Below are 21,888 nucleotides of genomic sequence, written 5' to 3'. Positions count from 1 at the left end.
GGGGGGGGCAGCATACCTGAAACTCCTTTAACCGATTTTAAGATGGACTTTGGGAACAGATGGCAAAAGTAAGTCTTCTGACTGAAGCACAGAGTAAAGAGTGTAGCTTCCAGAACTTTTCACATGGATAAAAGCACACAAGTGTGATGGAAGCAGATTAAGTATTGCCTTGTAAAGTAGGATATGCCGATGATTTTGCCTGTGAGTGGTCAAGAATGGCCACCCATTGAGTTAAGCACTTCAGCTTTGTTATTGTATAAACTTCAGTGCCCCATGGTATACAGCAGGGATGATCAACTGGCGGCCTGGGGGCCACATCAGGCCCCCCACATCTTCCCATTTCGGCAACGTGCGGAGGAAAAAAATGTTTTTTTAGTACTCCCTACAGCTAATAAAGCAACTCCAAAACAACTGAGATTGAAATAATTTAATCAGGAATGGCATTGTTTCATCCATTTTTCAGAAATCTGCCTGCCAAACATTATTAGCAAATATAATGCTTGTATTAATCAGTCCACTCTTTCTTGATAAAAACTGCAGTTTTCTGTGGAAACAGGTGATTTAGGAGTGCAATTTTCCTGCTTGGGTTTTTCACTTTCCTCTTCACAGCATATTAGCATCAATCCCAGTGACAGGCAATATGACAGCCACAGAAATTTTCAACTAAAACATCTCAGTCGCCCCCTTGTGGCTGGCTACGATATAGGGACTCATCTCAATGTTAGAGCCTAAAAATTACATGCATTTGAAATAAATTTTCTAAAACAAAAATATGTTAACTAGACCATGTTTAAATTTCTTTAGTTTATTTCAGAGTTCCCCCCCCCAAAAGTGTCTGATTAGATAAAAAGCTGGCGCTTTTACATATGTAGTTGATGACCTCTGGTATACAGTATCCAAAAAAGTTAAGGTAATGAGAAGATGTATGCAAATATAAAACATCACCATAATCAATCAGAGGCATAAAGTGACAGAAACGAGTCTTTTCTGTACAGCAAATGAAAAACAATTTTATTCACTTTATTTCAGAAATGGACCCAAGGGTGAGGGTCTGAGCTACCAGTAAGAGCTGCAGAATGCAAACATGGAACCCCATGGAAAATTGCAGACCCTGTGGAAATTGCAGGTAATAAATCGTGTAAACTCTTAATTCACTTTCCCTTAAATCTGATGGATATTAATCAACAAACTATCAAGCTGGACTGCTACACACTGACACATAGAGATACAAAAATTTACTCATTTAAAAGCCAGAGTACAGTTTTCTTAAGCTCAGTGAATACTGATAGTATTTTCTGCACTGTACAGCATGTCATTTGTTGGTTATTTGGATCATGTTAAGTCAGATTGATTTGTTTTGGTGACCTCTGGAAGGCAGCATCCACTGGTCACTCAAATCAGACACACCACTGATTATTCATAACTTTAAGGCATATTATAGTTTAATCAAGGAAGTAACATAAAGTGCATCTTCCCTTCAAGTTGCCATGAGTGGGCAAATAAGCTTTGCTCATTCTCATTTTTTGTACCAGGCTGTAAAGATTTTTAATTGTACAGTAGAATATGTATTTATATTTTGGGTCTGATTGGAATTGAGACATTCTTGGATGGGGCAATCAAGATGTTACGTTCATTATTCCACACCATAATTAATTACCTGCTAAAGATGCTCTCTGTGGCAATTAGATTACCTGACACACCAGACACACTGTTTCATATTTCCATTGCAATGATATATTTCACATACATCTTGGAAACCTCCCATTCACAGTTTCTGGGAAGAGTAGGACTTTTCAAAAAAATTCTCTGAAGGTGAGTGGATTATGTTCTGTTTGGCACAAAAATTCTAAATTGGAGCTTTTTAAGGTGGATTTGTCCAATAACAGACATGGCAAATCCATCTACCCAGAAACTAGCTTTGTATCAATGAGATGCATTAAATTGCTCATTCTTACTGTGTTAAAATGTTTGTTCATGATGATAGTGGAAAAGTAACCTATTCCTATGTCAGCTATGCACTACACCACTCTATGCTACCTTTGTTTTAACCTCTCAGCATGGATCCAAAAAACACCACAACACTCCACCATTTCCTCTGGACTCCCAACACCAGCTTTATTAATGTTGCCGGTGAAAAATGAATATGAATCGAAATGACTAACACCAGTAAGTCAATTAGGATGCTAATATTTAGCATTAGTTAGGCCACTTGGCAAGCCATGATTAAATAGTGATAAATTAGCTATACACTCTGCACTGGAACACCTGCAGGGGACAGTCTGAGCTTATACTGTTGTGTGCAGGAGGAGAGCTACTGCTGTAGGAGAGCTGAGATAGATAGATAGATAGATAGATAGATAGATAGAAACAGTATCCTACATTCATGCACTCTTATGTCAGCAGTATCATATCAGCCCTTACTGAGTGGGTGCTGGTGTGTTTCTCTTCCTTTGCACCACACACACCATAACCAGCAGAAGCTCCACAGCCTCACACACCAACTCTGCAGTGACGTGAGGAGGAGGACTGGGGGCTGCTCTTATTTTAATTCAACGTCAGACCAAGTTTGATAAACGCCCCCCTTTTCCTTCCTCTTCCTCTCTCTCCTCTTTTCTCTCTCTCTCTGGCCCATTTCAGTGCTCCTTACCCACAGTAAGGAGCTCCGCTTCCTCCTCTCCTCCTCCACCACCATCTTTGAGATAAAGCACTGCCTGTAGGTCTCCAGCAGCAGCAGCAGCAGCAGAGGTCTGGCGCTGCAGTCGCACTGGCACACATTCAACGTGGGTGCACACAGTGAGTGAGAGCACCCCGCCGCATCTTGTGGATTTCTTTTGCGCCTACAAGCCCGTGTACATGGTTGTCCCTGCTTCGCCTCTGTCACATCCATGCCAGGAGTTGATTTCACTTCTCGGAGAAAAATGTGGCATCGCACAATAGCGACAGTGCTGATTTTGTTGTATTTTTGGGAGGACTCGCTGGCAGGGTTTCCAAATCAAATCAACATAGGTAAGTTCTGATACTCTGACTACACTGGCTTTGTTCGTTCAAACCGAATAAGACACCTTTTAAAGTCGCTTTTGTGCATTATTCATTACCAAGTTCACTTCTCGTAAAGACAGGAGGATTGTGGGATGCAGCTTGTCTTTGTAGGCGGGCTGGTAAAAATAGAGTTGGTCCAAAATGTTAAAACAAAGGCGAGTTTAGCATCCGCAGTGCTTTTTTGTGAGTGCTAACACGTTTATGTTTTCTTTACATGCTTTCTTAAATGTAGAGTCACCAGTGCAGTAATGCGTAATTTTACGTCAGTGCCTTCACTCCTTAATCCACACAAGAAATAACCAGCTCACCAGAGTGCATAGCCTATTTAGTGTGAAGTTATATGATGATACTTCTTCAGCATGCTGTGTTAATGAGACATTTGTGTTCTGTAGGTGGATTGTTCATGCGCTCAACAGTGCAGGAGCACAGCGCCTTCAGGTTCGCTGTCCAGCTCTACAACACCAACCAGAATGTGACGGAGAAACCTTTCCACCTCAATTATAATGTTGACAACCTGGAGTCCTCCAACAGTTTCTCTGTCACACACGCCTGTGAGTACCTCCACACTGCAGAAACTCATAATAAGGCATTTCTCTGCTTAAACAATATCAGGCTCAAATATTCTATCCTTTTCCTTATAGGTATTCTGAAGTTATACTGTGACATTTACTCATGCTCAGTATGTGAGGTATAGGCTTTACAGGCTAAGCAAGAAGTGACACAGATGTTTATTTGCTGAAACTGTTGTTTGAATAAAATATTTGGGTCTCACGCAGACACCTGCCAAGTGTCTGGCCTCCTCAGTCCTGCAATCCAAAACTCTCCAGCTGGATGGTGGAGCATGATGGCCTGTAATTGGCCGAACACTGTGATTTAGTAAACTGAGTAATTCAGTAATTCCAGAGAAGCTGATGTGCAGCACTTAGATGACTGTACACTTGACAGTGAGGATAAACAAACAGTGCTGTTCTTGTTGATGTGGTGTCTGGCTGTGAAGGCAGATAAAGGCTCTGGATAATGGTGGCAAGTTATGTATGTACACTATATTGCCAAAAATATTCACTCACCCATCCAAACAATTTAAATCAGGTGTTCTAATCACTTCCATGGCCACAGGTGTATAAAATGAAGCACCTAGGCATGCAGACTGTTTCTACAAACATTTGTGAAAGAATGGGTCACTCTCAGGAGCTCAGTGAATTCCAACATGCTACTGTGATAGGATGCCACCTATGCAACAAGTCCAGTGGTGAAATTTCCTTGCTCCTAAAAATTCCACAGTCAACTGTCAGTGGTATTATAACAAAGTGGAAGTGACTGGGAATGACAGCAACTCAGCCAGAAAGTGGTAGGCTATGTTAAAATGACGGAGCTGGGTCAGTGGATGCTGAGACGCATAGTGTGCAGAGGTCGCCAACTTTCTGCAGAGTCAATCGCTACAGACCTCCAAACTTCATGTGGCCTTCAGATTAGCTCAAGAACAGTGTGTAGAGAGCTTCATGGAATGGGTTTCCATGGCTGAGCAGCTGCATCCAAGCCATACATCACCAAGTGCAATGCAAAGCTTCGGATGCAGTGGTGTAAAGCACACTGCCACTGGACTCTAGAGCAGTGGAGACATGTTCTCTGGAGTGACAAATCGCACTTCTCCATCTGGTAATCTGATGAACGAGTCTGGGTTTGGCGGTTGCCAGGAGAACGGTACTTGTCTGACTGCATTGTGCCAAGTGTAAAGTTTGGTGGAGGGGGATTATGGTGTGGGGTTGTTTTTCAGGAGCTGGGCTTGGCTCCTTTGTTCCAGTGAAAGAAACTCTGAATTCTTCAGCATACCAAGAGATTTTGGACAATTCCATGCTCCCAACTTTGTGGGAACAGTTTGGGGATGGCCCCTTCTTGTTCCAACATGACTGTGCACCAGTGCACAAAGCAAGGTCCATAAAGACATGGATGAGAGAGTTTGGTGTGGATGAACTTGACTGGCCTGCACAGAGTCCTGACCTCAACCCGACAGAACACCTTTGGGGTGAATTAGAGCGAAGACTGAGAGCCAGGCCTTCTTGTCCAACATCAGTGTGTGACCTCACATATGCGCTTCTGGAAGAATGGTCAAAAATTCCCATAAACACACTCCTAAACCTTGTAGAAAGCCTTCCTAGAAGAGTTGAAGCTGTTAAAGCTGCAAAGGGTGGACCGACGTCATATTAAACCCTATGGATTAAGAATGGTATGTCACTTAAGTTCATATGCGAGTCAAGGCAGGTGAACAAATACTTTTGGCAATATAGTGTAATGTTGTGTTCATGGTGGCTGTTGGTAAGTATCAAGGGCTGAATACATCATTGCATATGAATTCATAATGCTGACAGTGTGGTGAATAAAATGAAAAAGGCTGATGAACCCAAAGAGTGCATGTGTAGGGTGACCATATTTTCAATCCTCCAAATAAGGACACTAAAATTTTATTGCGGATCCACATGTATGAGCCCATGGTGCGTGTTTTTGTGTGTGTGTGTCAGCACACTTTTTGACAGCATAGGAAAGGCGTCAACATCTTCCTAGATCAACTGAAACTTAAGAAATGTAATTAATTATTAGTAAAATTGTACAAATAGGGCTGTGTTGGGGCGTTTGGTAACCTGCATTGTGACACATTCTTCAGGCCTTTCAGCTTTAAAAAAAACATTATGATTACTATTACTGTTATCCTAATTATAGTTATTATAAATAATAATAATAGAGATAAATATTATCATTATCATTGTTCTACAAGGTGGGCATAAAAGTACACTGTCCATTATAACTTAAACTCCATAAAAACCTCAAAAAAGCATGGTCTTCACTTTAAGAAAATCTGTTTTAGAAAATAATCTTTACCTACTGTATCTAAGATGCCTTATTGATCAGTACATTTGAGTTACATGTCACCTGTGTTTGACTTGAGTGGGTTGTAATAGTGCTATTTTCAGCTTGTATCCTTCGTTTGTGTAGTAGTTAGTGATGTCAAATGTTGAAATATTTTAAAAATAGACATTTGAAGTGTGAGCAAAATGCAGCGTATAAGGTTTTCATCTCCTGGAGCTCTGAACTTACTCTAAACATCGTGGTGTAAGGGCTAATCTACCTAACGATATGCAGCAGGTCCAATCAGTTCCCTGAAATTGATTGACACATGTACCAACAAATCAGGAGTGAGCTTTGACATTCAGTACATAAGATATGTTTTTCTATTGGTTAATTGCAGCTGTCTTGGCATGATATTGATTGACATATAGACAGAGTTTTGCAATCATGTTGGGTACATGTTGCAATGTTTTTGTCTTTTCCTATTTCCATTGGCAAAAATCGGGACAGAGGTTGTTCAAAATGAGATCTATTGGCATGTCATGGAATCTTGTAAGGGCACAGTTACCTGACACGCCAGATGGATGTGTTAAACACATCCATCTGGAAAACCTTCGATGGAGTTTGGGAAAGGGCAGAAGCTTTGAAAAAAAAACGTGGAGGGTGATTGGATGAACGTTCTGTCTGTCACATCTTCACGGGCCAATCAGAGCAACAAAACATGTGACATCGTAGCCCAAAACCGAGTGTGCCCCTACCGACGAGCAGGCTAAACTCCGTAGAGAGCTGCATAACGCGAACCATGACTGTAGACATGTCAGTACACGACTTTTGTTGTTTTTGAAAAGAAAGCAACTCAATGCTGTTCTTCGTTCTTCTTTTAATGAAAAAATGTCATCAAGTTCTGAAAAAACCTACGCTTTAGCAGCATCCACGCTAATGTCTTCCGCCATAATTGCACCGGCCTCTTCTCGCTCCTTGCATACGTCACGACTCCGATGCGCCCAAAACTACTGCCCCTCGACGCTGATTGGTCATGTCACTTTCTAACCGAGCCCAAATGGTTCGGATGGAAGCTTTGCGAGATGGATTAGCCGATAAACACGGAAACGGGCGTATCCATCTGCTTTGCAAGATTAAGGACACATTACACAAAGCCTGAAAACAGGACTATCCCGGGTAAATTGGGGCATGTGGTCACCCTGTACACATGTGAAAAATTTAAAAAATAGTTGGATTTACATTAACTAAATTTTATTATCAAACTCTCTTGTGATAAACTTTATTATATTATAAAAAGTAGGTTATTGATCAGAAATAAAGCATTCTAGGTAAGAATGTTGAGAGCTAAGCTACTGCTAACGTTAACCTAGCTTGTTTTAAGGACCTTAGCCTTTCAATGTTAGCATTTCTTCACTGTACATTGCACACAGGGGTATAGTAAGAGTTAAAGTTGCTCCCTCTGTTGAAGGCAAGCTGATTTAGTTATTTAAACAACTACAAACCCTATATAATTTGGTTTCATATCATAAATCAGAGTGTATCCTTGAAATTGGTTAACAGACGCAGAATGTCATTTGGCACTGTAAGCTAGGCTGCTGCTAACATTAGCCTCCTGGAGTTAGCTTATTTATTTTGATATCCTGGAGCTTATTTCTCTAGTTTAAACTGTAGCTGAAAAGCACATGTCAATAAAGCTGTTAAAAACACAGAATTGAATATTTCTGTTTTGGAAATAAGCTAGGGTGATGAGATTTCTGAAGTGAAAACACCAGATGTTTCCAGTTTGGCAGATGAAAAATCTCTCAATATTGTCATGGGGATACGTAAAATGGGGACACTTCATGCATTTCGACAAAAGTTTTGTGAGGGGCATCTAAAACTGTATTTTAGTCTTATTTTGAGCTGGGGACAACTCTCTTAAAACGGGGACCCGTCCCCGGAAATCTGGGACATCTGATTCCCCCTAAAATAATCGTCTTTTTAAATGGCATACAGTATCTTTTGAGTGTAATAAAGGCTTTCGCATTAGTGCTAACTTTATTACTGACGTTTGTGCCTGTAAATGCTCAATGTTAGGCTTTAAGATTCATTAATATCATGTTAAATTGTCCAATGTTGCCCTCATTATGAATGTAAATTTTGTCATCTTCCCATTATTATATCATTGTCTTACCTGGCCCTATTTTATCATGCAAATCGTTGCATTTGATATCATTCTTCAATGTCAATCTGCTTTTAAAGTGACCTTTACCTCAGTACTGCAACAGTTAGGCTTATTTGAATACCTGACTGAATACATGACAGAGAACACTATTACTCATTTCTCCATGTAGTTTGCTTCAAATCAGGCTGTTTGACTGTCACTCACTTTGATAATGATCTTAAACATCACAGTTTGTCACACCAGCAGCTCCACAGTGGCATTAATTTGCCTGAATACGCTTTTGATGCATAAATAACCCAATGTATCAACCGTAACAGGCTGTAATCCATGTAGTCATCTGCACAAACATGATGGATTTGATAGGAAGGCCTGTGGAGTGTGAGATGGCTTCATAATTGGTCTACCAGTCACTTCTCTGCCATGTAGGGCACCAAGTTCTGTCTGGAGAATTAATTTGTTATCCGTCTTCCCACCGACTGCACTTCACACTTCAGGATCTGCTGCAGCTCTCCCAGCTCTGTCAGCTGCAGCAGAGATGACCTAATGAAGTGAGAGATAGAAACAAAAAAAAACAACCAAAAAAGAAAAAAAAACAAATCAGATGAACACAATTGTACCTTACATGTTTGAATAATGATAATATGGTTGTAGTTAGAAGCTGTTGGGAGATGTGGTTTGAAACACTCACACCTAGTTTGACGCTGCCCAGTGGACCACAGCCATGCACCATGGGATTGTGAGTGCCTGTGGGGTCAGTGCTCAGCTTAAGGGCACTTCAGCAGTCATCACAGGAGGAGAGTTGAATATTACACGCTTGGCTTGTTCACATCAGTGTTAAGGCACTCCTACTTGGGCCTGTTTTTCATTTCAACAAGGTCAAAAGGGGGCCATTACATAAAAGATTACTCACCCAGTTAAAACATTTTCTTGTGAACATCAATGAGCTGTTTCTCCGGCAGGAATCTTTAACCTATAGGTTTCCCTTTGGCCACACTTATTACTATACTGTAATTACTGTATATAGGATATCAGTGTATGTTTTAACTGGTGCTGTTGATTGATTAAAACAATTAATGAAGTAAATCACATCACTACGCTGTGATGAATCAGGATTAATCACAGTATTTCTTTAGTTTTAGTAATTTTTAAATATTTTTAAATATTTTTATAATCAAGTGTTTATTTTCATTATTTTAACTTTATGTACAGCACTACCTCCACCAAGGAAGTTATGTGATCAGCAGTGTTTGTTTGTTAGTTTGTTTGTTTGTTTGCAACATAACTCCAAAAGTTATGGACAGATTTTGATGAAACTTTCAGGAAATGTCAGAAATGGCATAAGGAAGGACTGATTACATTTTAGGAGTGATCCGGCTCACGGTCTGGATCCAGGAATTTTTTAAAGGATTCTTTACTATTGGGAGATAGGGCTAATTGCGGAGGTCTGCGCTCTCCGAGTGCTTTTCTAGTTATAATTAGTATAACTGTTAATATTTTCTATAAATTAACATTTAAAGTACTACCATTTACTTCCATTTTTTTAGGTAAATTAGTTCAAGTATGTTGTTTAAATGAACAAGTATTAAACAAACTAGAATTTTTAAACATATTTGTGGTTTGTAAATCAGAGTGTCTTAATTCACTGAGCAATAATATTTATAAACTGCAAACGAGCCCAGCAGACAAACACATCAGGTACAAAATAACTTCCGCTGTAATGTGAATGATCAGGCGTGCTTTTACCCCGAGGTAGCTGTATTTGCTGACTGATGTCCAGTGGTCTCTCATCAGTGTAGTAAATGTAGTTTGGGCCAGCTGCTCCACTTTTGTTGCCTTTTTATCTGTCATACAGTTTCTTGTGACAGTAGTTCTTGTAGGTGTTCTGTGGTATGGGTCATCCGAGGTGACCTGGATGAAGCCCCTTGTCGTCAACGATGTCGATGGTCTGCGGTCTCTGGCAACCCATTAGCGATCCTAAAAGTTAGCTTAGATGTTGCCGTTTTGGGGACAAATCCAGGTCTGCTGGACTACGCCGATGTAGCTTGAGGTTATGGCTTGAGCCCATGTTGTTGTTAGTATCTTTGCTAACATTAGCAAAGATGCATTTTGCCTGGAGGTGGTACTTCAGACTCATAGTATAAATAATATATATAAATGGTAAATGGTCGAGTCTGGTTTCCTCTCACAACTGTCTGTCTAAAATAGATAATAAACAAACAAAATAGACAGAAAACTTACATCATATATATATATATATATATATATATATATATATATATATATATATATATATATATATAGCCTAGTCAAGTCAGAAGTATTACCAAATCACATTTAAAAACAACTTAAGTTGCCCAAAATGCTGTACAACAAAAGAGACCAAAAAATAAATGAATAAATAAAACTATAACAAGCAACACTTTTGAAGATGATATTATACCTCTTGCATTGTTTTGAATTCCTTTGTACAGTATGTCATATATCACATATTGCTGGCATAAGGCAAGACCTCTTGTCTTCATTTTTTTTCAATAACATTTTCTTTAAGTCAGCACTAATGGTCACCCTTAACATTTGTGAGTAGGTTCTACAAATGTTAAACCAACAAAAAAATGTCAAAATTATGCTGACTATGACTGTTCAGTGTTCATTTTTTTTTAATTTCCTGAAAATTGGTGATTGTTGAGATAAGAGGTTAAGGCCCAACACCAGCGATATGTAGTATTGAATCTTACTTTTTTGTCATAAGGGTTGATATTGTCTAGTAAGGTGTCATATATATTGTACTGTTTAATACACTACTGCATCAGTGTGGATTGCATTGAATAGTATTGTAACGCAACTTCCCTGCAATGACAACCCCTACTAAGGACTCATATTTGTGTTGACTGCCATCTTATTTTCCTCTAAGGTATTGTGAAACTACAATACACCTCCTACTACATGTAGAGTTTAAAAGAGACAAAGGCCTGTTTAACAAGAAAAAAAAGCAATTTCTGTTTGTGTTCGCATCTTGCACCCGTTAAGGATTCAGACCATAGCCTGCTTCACTCTGACTAAACCTGAATCCATTGTTTTTCAAAGGCGCTTTAGCTTTTTCTTCCTGATGGATAAGAAGAGAATAAAACATGATTATCAGGAGGATTAATTTCAGTGAGATAAGCTGATGCAAGCTTTGAAAAAAGAAACGACCAGTGAGCAGCTCATAATGCACAGCGACCAGGCCAGCTTGTGACTAAGACTTGAAAATGCACCAAACTCCACCATTCTTATTTTAGCAGTCTGGGTTGCATAATGCCCTGCTCGCCTGGCAGGTGTTGATCTAGCAAATGAATGTGATGATTATGATTTGACACATTTCTTTTCTGGCAGGAGTTTCATGTTAGTCACTGTTGTGCTTTCCCTACAGCTCGCGTCGTTGATTTTGATAATATTAGAAGTGTGAAGAAGACTGAGATTTTAAACGTTGATCTTTGTCCACAAAACAACCCCTCTTTTGTATGAAATGAGAGGAGATGCTCTCTGTTAGGAGCTCATTTGTTGTGCGCATCATGAATGAAATAAAGCAGGACAACAGTGCTGTCCTCCAGCTGGGTCAGTACGTAATGATTGTTACAAATCCCTGATGGCAAATGACTGTGTTATTGGCAGCATAGATCAATAGGTGGAAGGCCGTAGTCCAGCAGTAGTGTGCGTCTGTGTGTGGCTCCAGTTGGTGCTCTAGTATGGAAAAATCAATTTTCACCAAGCTTTCATTTTCTCTATCTCAGTCCCTCTTTACTAATACATGGCCGTTCTCCAACTTGGCTTGGCCGCAGACTCTGAATCTGCAGTTTGATGCTTGCTCTGCAGCTCTGAAAGTTGAGAAACAAACAAAACAGCCGACGTGAACAGCCAATGAAACATCGGAGCAAACAATTTCCTGTCTCTGCAGCTTGATTGAATTGATTCTGACGAAGACAACTTCCCTATGCTGCTGTGTTTATTATATCTCACCAATCTGTGTGTGGTTAGAGTGAAGAGGCAGGATCAGGATGTATTGATGTGACACCTTGCCCCAGGCTAGGACAGATTGTGTGCATAAAGGCAGAAATGGGAAGGTTACGTCCATTAAGACTGAGGTCAGGGCAGGAAGTGACAGCGGAGACGGAGCCTGCTGGCCTGGCTGTGCAATCAGGGGGGAGTTCAATCGAGTGCATGTGGGATTGTAGTTTTTTTTTTGTTTTTTTTTTTTTTTGGATATGGTGACAAGTCAGACAGCAGGAGCAGATCACTTCATATCTTTATTTCCAAAGCATTTTCTCAATTTATTATTCAGTGTATGAAACAGCTATGGCACTAATTCATGCTGACTTAAATGTGTGCTTAGATTTTCTGTAAAAAGGTTTTAAGTTATAGCTGCTCTAGATATTTTGTGTCTGTACTACAATGTACCGGAAATCCTTAAAAGACTATTTCATGCATTTTAAAGCCTTTTATTTTCCATTTCTCACATCTGTAGCATCTAACTTTTAAGACCAGAATTTTCCAGAGGAAAACATCAAAGTGAAAATGACAGTATATTTCTCCCTTAAGCGTTTATTATAGCCACCTATCCTCCCTCTGCTATGACTCAACAATGTGGTGCTGCTCAGACAGAGGCTAATGTTAGAGCACTTCAATGTGTAGGCAATGGATAGTCCAACTAATGCAGCAGTTTATGTAGCCAGATCGCCTCCTCATCCTCATCCTTCTCCTCCTCTTCTTCTTCTTCTTCTACTTCTTTTTTGCATCAGTGACTTTACTGACTCATACGCTGAGTCCAAATAAGGGTATTTTAGCATTTCCAGGGCTTTTATGCAAATTTAGCCTGCCAAAAAGTATGCCTATAACAGTAGCGGTACAAGATAACGCAGTCCCACTATTGTGGTCTGCAGAAGGAAAAAGAATGCTTGCAGGGGATTCAGCAGCAAAAGCACACAGCTACAATTTCAACATAAATTCAAAAAATGTAATTTTTTAAGATTTATTTTTGGCATTTTTGTGCCTTTATTTGATAAAAGAGGACAGTGGATAGAGCCGGAAACAGGGACGAGAGACATGCAGTAAAGGGCCTCAGGCCGTATTTGAACCCGGACCGTCTGCTTACGTTGCCTTAAACCACTAGGCCACCTGCGCCCCAGTAATTGAATTTTTTAGTTTGAAAAGACAGAAGAGATGTTTAGGAAAGGGACAAGATTAGACAAGATACTGAGACATTACAGTGTGACAAAGTTGTTCTGCCTCTGATCTGCCATTGAAGGTAGTGACAGTGAACTTGCAGTCGAAAATACTTATTTCAAGGCATCCCATCCCATATCATGCACCTCAACACATAAACATATTATACACAGGAGCGTGGTTATTTTGCAATACCTGTCATCGTAAAACTTAGGTGAGACATCAGTTTTCTTCTTTGTTTTTGTAGTAGTGCCATCCAGAGTAGATAGAGATACTCAGATGGCCACAGAATGGAATCTGGAATTGTCCCCTCATCCTTCAAAACTGCCTCAGTAACCCCTATCATCAAGAAGCCTGGGTCAGACCCGGAGGACCTCTCCAACTATCGACCGATCTTCAACCTTCCCTTCATCAGCAAAATTCTCGAAAAAGCGGTCGCTGCCCAACTCCAGCAACACATGTCCAATCATGAGCTCCATGAACCTCTTCAATCAGGATTTCGCACTCACCACAGCACTGAGACCGCCCTTATCAAAATAACCAATGACCTCCTCACAGCTGCAGATTCTGGACACATCAGCCTCCTCATTCTCCTTGACCTAACCGCTGCCTTCGACACAATATCCCACACCGTCCTCCTTGACCGCCTGTCTCACCATCTTGGCATCACTGATACAGCTCTCTCCTGGTTTCACTCATATCTCTCACAAAGAAAACAGTTTGTTACCATCGGCACCTCTCACTCATCACCTGCCCCAGTTAACCAGGGCGTGCCTCAAGGCTCTGTTCTTGGACCTCTCCTTTTCACCATCTACATGCTTCCCCTTGGACAGATTATTCACAAACACGGTCTCAGCTTTCACTCTTATGCAGATGACACCCAACTCTACCTCAGCACCAAACCATCCACTCAGCTCCCTCCCCACTCCCTGGTAAACTGCCTCCACGACATCAAAGCCTGGATGACCTCTAACCAACTCAAACTCAACAGCAATAAAACAGAGCTCATGGTGGTGGCCCCCAAAGCGCTGCTGCAGAAGGTTGGAGATCTCATGCTCGATGTGGACGGGACCTCCATCTGTCCATCCTCCGAGGTCTGAAACCTGGGCGTCATCCTGGACTCCACCCTCTCCTTCCAGTCCCACATAAAGTCTGTCACCAAATCTGCCTTCTATCATCTCAAGAACATCTCCAGACTCCGACCATCACTCCCTGATTCTGTGGCTGAAACACTCATTCATGCTTTCATAACCTCCCGCCTGGACTACTGTAATGGAGTCCTGTCTGGCGTTCCCAGCAAAACCCTGGACAGGCTTCAGTACGTCCAAAACTCTGCAGCTAGAGTTCTCACCCGCACTAGACCCTGGCAACACATCACTCCGACCCTCATCCACCTCCACTGGCTCCCTATCAAGTCCCGTATCAACTACAAAGTCCTCCTCCTCACATACAAATCTCTCCCTGCTCTGGCTCCCCAGTACCTTTCTGATCTCCTCCATCCATACACACCATCCCGCAACCTTCGATCTTCAGACACCGGCCTACTTTCCTTGCCCAAAACCAAACTCCGAACCTATGGAGACAGAGCCTTCAGTGCTGCAGCTCCCACCCTCTGGAACACTCTTCCTCCAGACATTCATAGCGCTCCATCTCTGGACATTTTCAAAAAATGTCTCAAGCACCACTTGTTCACCACAGCCTACAGTCTTCACTAAACCACCCCTTACACTCATCCTACCCCTCACACAGTTTGTCCATGTCTATGTGTTCCTGTAAAGCGTCCTTGGGTTTCTTGAAAGGCGCTATATAAATTCAAGATATTAACACATTCTAAAACTTTGAAAATTAAATTGGATTAAATTTCTGTTTAAGGTTAGGGTAAGTGTAAAGGTAATGGTTAGGATACCAAAAATTAGGGGTTAAAAACCTGACCTGCAAAACCTGATTACAAAATGTTTGATAACGCTGAATAAACAGTCTGCTTGCCCAAAAAAAGCTCATCCTCCATGAAAACGGTCTACGAGGCTGTAGTAGCTTACATAGCTCAATTAGCTACATAAGCTACACAGGAAATGGAGCTACATGGATAACATAGCTAAAGCAAAACTCACAAAGCCCAAAAACAGCTACTTAAGCATCAAATCTACCTTATCTGCATTGCTATGTAGCTAAATCTAACATTGCTAAGCTATCTTAGCTATAGATAATGGAGCTATGAAGCTACATAGCTGTGAAACTAACATAGGCTAGTTTAAGCTCATGTTGCTAAAGCTCACATTGCTTAAGCTTTATTAGCTATAGATAGCAGAATGTAGCTTTGTAGCTAAAGTTGCAAATGCTAAGCTCACAAAGCAGCATATAAGCTGTATGTATCTTAGGTAGCCGCTTTGTGAGCTTAGCATTTGCTACGTAGCTCTGTAGCCTATGTAACTAGGTTAGCTTTAGCTGCATTTGCTACAGCTCATGTTGCTAAAGCTTACATTGCTAAGGCTTTATTTGCTACATTGTTTATGTAGTAATTTTAATTATATAGCAAGTGTACCTAAGTTAGCTAGCTAAAGCTAACAAAGCTAAAGAGAGCCACCATTTGTGTAATTACTTCTAAAATGGTCTAAAGATCAATTTATCTGGAGATTATACCTCTGATCTTTTTCTTTGTTTTATTTATGAAATGTTTCTCAGTCTGTAATGTTTACAGCATGGTTATTTCATGAATGTCACAGCCAGAATTAACTGAATAAAGATAAATAAAGTTCAGTTAAAAAAAAAAAAGGCTAAAACTTGAATTATATTGCACCAGCAAATTTGCTTTACGAGATATATAGCGTCTCAGATAAACTATCAGGACATCCCTTCCAATATTTAGCAGTTACTGTAGAATGTTTGTGCATGACAAAATACTAGTTCAGGGATCACCAACTATATTTGCACAAGGGTCGAATTTTTTTCTTGGCAGACACTGTGGGGGCCGGACTGTTACTTAAGCAATAAGATCTATATACCTGTAGATGTTTTGATTTCTGTTGAAATGTTCCTTATTTTTAGGCATTAGCAGTAAATTCACTCCCTATACTGCAGCCAGCTAACCTGACATGTCAGATGGATGTGTGAAACACAATGAAGGTAAAGCTTCATTAGGAAACGTTTGAGAAAAGGCAGAGGCTTTGAAAACTCCTTGGAGTATGACTGGGTGAACATTCTGTCTGTCACATCTCTAGGGGCCAATCAGGGCAACAAAGCACGTGACGTAGCTGCTAGCAAGCTGTGCGTGTGCAGCTACTGAGGAATAACGCAAAAATTGGCGACTATAGACATGTAAATTCTTGACTTTTGTCATTTTTGAAAAGAAAACAACTCACTGCTCTTCTTTGATCTTCTTTTAACGAAGAAATGTCATCAAGTTTTGATAAAACTGGCGCTTTAGCAGCATCCATGCTAATCTCTTCCTCCATAACTGCACCAGCTCTTGCTGCTGCTTGTTTACGTCACAACTCTGCTGCGCCTGAAAGTACTGCCCCTCATCGCTGATTGGTCCTGTCACTTTCTAACCGGGCCCAAACGATTCAGATGGGAGCTTTGCAAGATGGATTCACCAGTGAAAAACAAGGAAATGGGCGTATCCATCTGCTTTGCAAGGTTAGCAGCCAGCCACAAGGGGGCAGTTGAGATATTTTAGCCACATGTTTCTACGGCTGGCATGTTGTTCGTCACTGGGTTTGAGGTAAATATGTCTAATCCTGATTGGTGAAAAACACATACTGTAAACAGGTCTTTTGTTTTTGATATCCAGGCAGGGAAATTGGTAGGTTGACACTGTAACCAGCATTTCTAATCAAGAATGGACTGATGAGTGTGTGTTTATCATGTAAATTATTTACTAATAATGGCTTACAGGTGGATTTTTGTGAAACTGTTCAAGCATTAAGCAAATCCGGAAAAAAAAGATTTAATCTCTGTTAATTTTGGGGTTCCTTCAATAGCTTTAGGGATATTTGAAAATGAAAAGACACTGTAAATGCCATAACACATTTCCTCACATTCTCTGAATATAATCTTCTGGGGACCCGATGGGAAGCTGTGGGGGTCCTGATGGGACCCCCTGGCCTCCAGTTGAGGATCAGTGCACTAGTCCTTTGTACCTTATTAAACTGCAAAATGTGACTTATGCTCCACTTCTTTATTTAGATTTGCTAGTGAGAAAGAGACCATTGTCCCATCTTTTAAATGTCTCTGGCCCTTCTCTTAGAGAACCAAACCTCCACCTGAGGAGGGGCTGAAGCACAAGAGACTCCTGTTGTGTAATGATGGAGAGTCATTGTGTCATTGCAGAACTGCAACGTCTGAAAGGCTATTGTTGCTGTTGCCTAGCAGTGGTGTTAACACAACTTAACTACTTGATCACCAATTATATCGTGCACTGAACAGTTCCTGTAATAAGGTGAACAAGTTCTGGTTTAAGGCAGCGTTAGGTTTCTCATACCAAAATCTTTACACACATTGTTGTGTGTAAAGATGCATGTATTATTCTCCAGGTTGAGTGACTTCAGTGGGCTCCCTGAGGCTGCCATGGCAACTGAAAATACAGATCATGACCATTAATGAGTTTTTGAGGAGCTGGTAGGAAGATTTAGTTTCCTGTGGATGGAGCCAGACTGGCTGTTCTGGGCGTTGTGCTAAGTTAAACAGCTGCTGGTAATGAAGCTTATATTGTGTTCACTGTCCAAAGAAAGCAAACAAACACATAATCAAAATGCTTTACTTTTCTTTCAAGCATTTACTGATTAAACAACTGTTGTTAAGTGTTTGTAGAGGAAGACGAGATTTTTGAGAAAAGAAAAAATAAAACAAGAAAAGAAAGAAATCAGTCGTCAACTTCTGTTATTAGACCCTGGGGGATTATAATTACAAAAAACCAAACATAATTTGGACAATTCTTTACTTTATTTCCTTCTGTAGTCACTGTATTTAAATAAACATGCTTGACATATTAATAAAACAACTTTTTATCAATATGTAACAACCTTGGATCTGTCATACATCTGAGAACTCATTTAAAATGACAAGTCATGCAAGATGCATGAGCAGCAGAGACAAGGTTGTCAAATTGTCTGGCCTGAGGGAGAGCATGCTGCATGATAGTTTCTATCTTAATCCACACTCTGTGGTCACAGTTATAAATATGTAAACACAGAAGAAAACCCTCTTGTTATATGGGAGCATCGTAAAGCAGGCGTTTGCTGATAATGAGAGGAAAAACAGGACCACTCTTTAATTTGAAGCTACACTGCACATGCATACATTTATAATGAAATAATGGTGCAGTGTGGAACCCTTACTCACCTCTTATGCTTGTGTGTTTTTGCCTCATTTGCAAGCTTTAAATGGATCCTCCTGATTCTGTAGCCCTTGAACAGATGAGACACCCAAAAGCATGTCCTTTTATCATGATGCAGTGATAAAAATATCTGAGTTACTGCTACTGCATCCAGCGTCCTGTCAGATTGAATGACTTGCTCCAAGTTGACAAGTGCTCCTCTTTAGATTTGTCGTACTGTTCTCGTCAGGAAATATGTCTCAGGATCAATTTTATAATTTAACTAAAGATTCATTTTAGCAGCCGAGCTGTTTTCTAGCTGATGCATTCACTGACATGCATACTTGGTTTGACCCTTAGTTTAATAAGAGCTTTTAGGGCGTTTGCTGTGGGGCGAGACAACACTCATGAGCTGTCAAGCAGCATTAATGTGTTAGCTCTCATTGAGGAAAGAAAGGGCTGGTGCTAAAGAAATGCCCTCATCGGCAACAGGCTTTTTAATATTAAAAGGCCACGTGTGGTCTATTAAACAGTCTCTTACAGTATCCATGCAGTGAAAGCATCCTATTTCTTCTTTCCAGCCTTGCTGGTAACAAACTGTTTGTATAGCAGTGAATAGGCTAAGGGAGGCACGCCATGAGAGATGTGCAGTTATTCTTTCATCCTGTGCATCAGAACGTTCCCTCACATGTCAGCACTGAAATGCAGCTACGGTGATCACTAGTGACAAGCTACAGTGATGCTGCAGCAGTAACACAACGTCCTTCAGCCATGCTGCTTCTGAACACGCTGCTGTTTTTCACTAAATATTACCTGAGATTATTTCTTAAGACAACAAGATGTGAAGACTCAGTATAATGCAGAAGGAAACCTCAGATGACACAGGGCCTGTGAATTATTAAGAGGAGCCGCTTTGAGACATTTGGAGAAGATGAATGAGCCACTGTGTTTATTGTACATGAGCAAAATTGTGCCCCAGTATTTTTTTTTTTCCAAAATAGACTTAAAAAAACATGAAAACCACTTTAGTTTAGGAATCATATTTTATTTGACATAACCTTTACTGTGTCTGTTTTCTAGCCTTGAGACATCTGGGAAATAGTATTTTGAAATTCAAACTTCCAGGACAGATAACTGGATTAAAATTATGAAAAGGCTTGGCATCATATTTGATCACCAATTTAAATTCCCAAGTAAAAATTGCATTTATAGGTAATTTTTTTGCAAATAATATAAAGAATATGGTAAATGAAACTTAAAGTATGCAAGTCTGCTGCTATGGGGCTTTCGATTAAATCTTAATTTTGAAAAGTAGGACTGAGTTAAAAAAAAAAAAAAAAAAAAATGCACTCCATAAGGTGTATTTACTAAGCGACTGTCAGGTTGTCATTTTAAGTAAACACTACTTTTTGAAACTAGGTCCCCGAGTGAACAAATCTATAAATGCTTACCGTTTAGTCTCCATGTGGACAGCCAACCACATCTTTCTTGAAACTATTACATCATACGTAGCGTGGCCCACTTATGCCGCATGTGCTGTCGAACCAAAACAACAATGGCGGATTGCAGGGCTGTGTTTGTGCTGCAGGAGCTACTGAGCTTATTAGCTTAGCTTATTATCTGATGCTCCTTTACCACCACCGAGAACAGCATACACCAGATGTTCTTAAATCCACCACAGAGAATAACCAGAAGGGCAACTAGGAGAATGTTTGTGGCATTTTTCTGTAATCTTCTTCTCTCTTTTGGTGTATATCCGTGGCAGCATTACAGCGCCACTTACAGGCTTGGCATATATACTACAGTGTTTCGCGTTGCTTAAGTGGACATTTCCTGAAACGATCCCATATTTACAGAATTTTTAAAAAATTGAAACAGAAATATATCGTTTTCATCTCCGTGTGGACAAGGCCTCAGTGCTCAGTAAAATAAGATGGTTGATAAGATTTCATCCCTGCTAGATATTCCATAGTCGGCTGCATGTTATATTATTAGAAAGGAAGCGTTTAGGAACAACAGCAACTCAGCCACAAAGTGGAAGAACACGTAAAATCACAGACAAGGGTCAATGACTGCTAAGGTGCATGGTGCTTAAAAGTCCCCAATGCTCTGCTGATTCCATTGCTGAAGAGTTCTAAACTTCCACTGGCATTTGTGTGAGCACAAAAACTGTGGACTGTGGGGCAGTTGAAATATATACTGTGGGGGGACAAATCACACTTCTCTGTTTGGCAGTCAGATGGGTGAGTCTGGGTTTGGTTCATGCTGGGAGAACGTTACCTGCCTGACTGCATTGTGCCAACTGTAGAGTACTGTCGAGGAGGGAAAATGGCATTTTTTCAGGGTTCGGGTCACTTGAGATGCATTCACTGCTCTCAGGTTATCTCCATTTTACTAATTATGAGACTAATAGCACCAATCATCTAATGAGCAGGTCAGTCACCTTAAAGGGGGTGAAAATTTATGCAAACACTTATTTTACCTTACATAATTGTGTTTAATTGACACATTACTTTGTAGAAATCTCTTTTAATATTTAAGACCTTTTTTTTGTTTGTGTCTTAAAAGCCTTATTTTTAAGGACCATGATTGATTTATAAATCTTTAAAGTATACAGAGGCTAACATAGAAGTAGCACTAGTAGACGTTCATTTCAGTGGGAAAATTTTACATGTTGTACTTTAAATGGAGTAACTAGAATTTTTTTCTCCTCAACAAGTTGTCAAATTTCCCCTCATCTGTTCTCTTGATGTAAATCTAAATCCATATTCTCTTGTTTTCTGCAGCACTATGGTTCTTTTAAACTGAGTGTTGTGTTCCTCTGTCTGTTATAAAAGTGGTCCTTGGATGGTGTTGCAGCAGTATATGCAGAGTGTGTGTAGGTGGAGTGTTAGAGCTGCTTTTACAGAGGTGCAGAGAAATATTGAAGTGCATTCTTTCATAAAACACTTCAATAGCCACAGGCTCTGTCTGTATTTCTACTGATTTCCTTCTGTCATGTTGTTTTGCATGTGGGCTGGATCCAGTTGTATTTCTCAGATTAGGGCTAATCCAACCAGTGTTACCCAGCTTTTTGCGAATAATGAGAATTAGTTGGGGGTAGCCCGGTGGAAGAAAGATGTTTGCCTTTACAAAACGATAATCTGCAGAGAGGAGGGGAATTCCAGCCAACATGTAACCACAGCGCCTAAGGAGAAACACCTACTCAAGCTCCAGTCCCAGTGTGCCCTCTACTGCCTCCGTGGTTGGTCAGCTGGGATGAATTGCACAACAATGCAGACTATAATGCGGATAAAGAAATAAAGCACTCCTATGTGTTGCCATCTTT

The 21,888-nt window shown here is 40.3% G+C and overlaps 1 protein-coding gene across 3 annotated transcripts in view; it reads left to right on the top strand.

Annotated features, from left to right (window-relative positions):
* Positions 1-2,661: 2,661 nt before the first annotated feature.
* Positions 2,662-21,888, top strand: part of LOC121518679 (glutamate receptor 3-like) — a 153,483-nt gene continuing 134,256 nt past the window's right edge. For all 3 annotated transcript variants that reach the window (XM_041801161.1, XM_041801163.1, XM_041801160.1), the window contains exons 1-2: positions 2,662-3,006; positions 3,432-3,590. In XM_041801161.1, the coding sequence (XP_041657095.1) occupies positions 2,886-3,006; positions 3,432-3,590 (280 nt within the window). In that variant the 5' untranslated portion in view covers positions 2,662-2,885. The remainder of the gene's footprint in view (positions 3,007-3,431; positions 3,591-21,888) is intronic.

The sequence above is a fragment of the Cheilinus undulatus genome, linkage group 12 (assembly GCF_018320785.1).
Source record: "Cheilinus undulatus linkage group 12, ASM1832078v1, whole genome shotgun sequence".
Classification (NCBI taxonomy): domain Eukaryota; kingdom Metazoa; phylum Chordata; class Actinopteri; order Labriformes; family Labridae; genus Cheilinus; species Cheilinus undulatus.
This window is presented reverse-complemented; position numbering and strand designations above follow the sequence as displayed.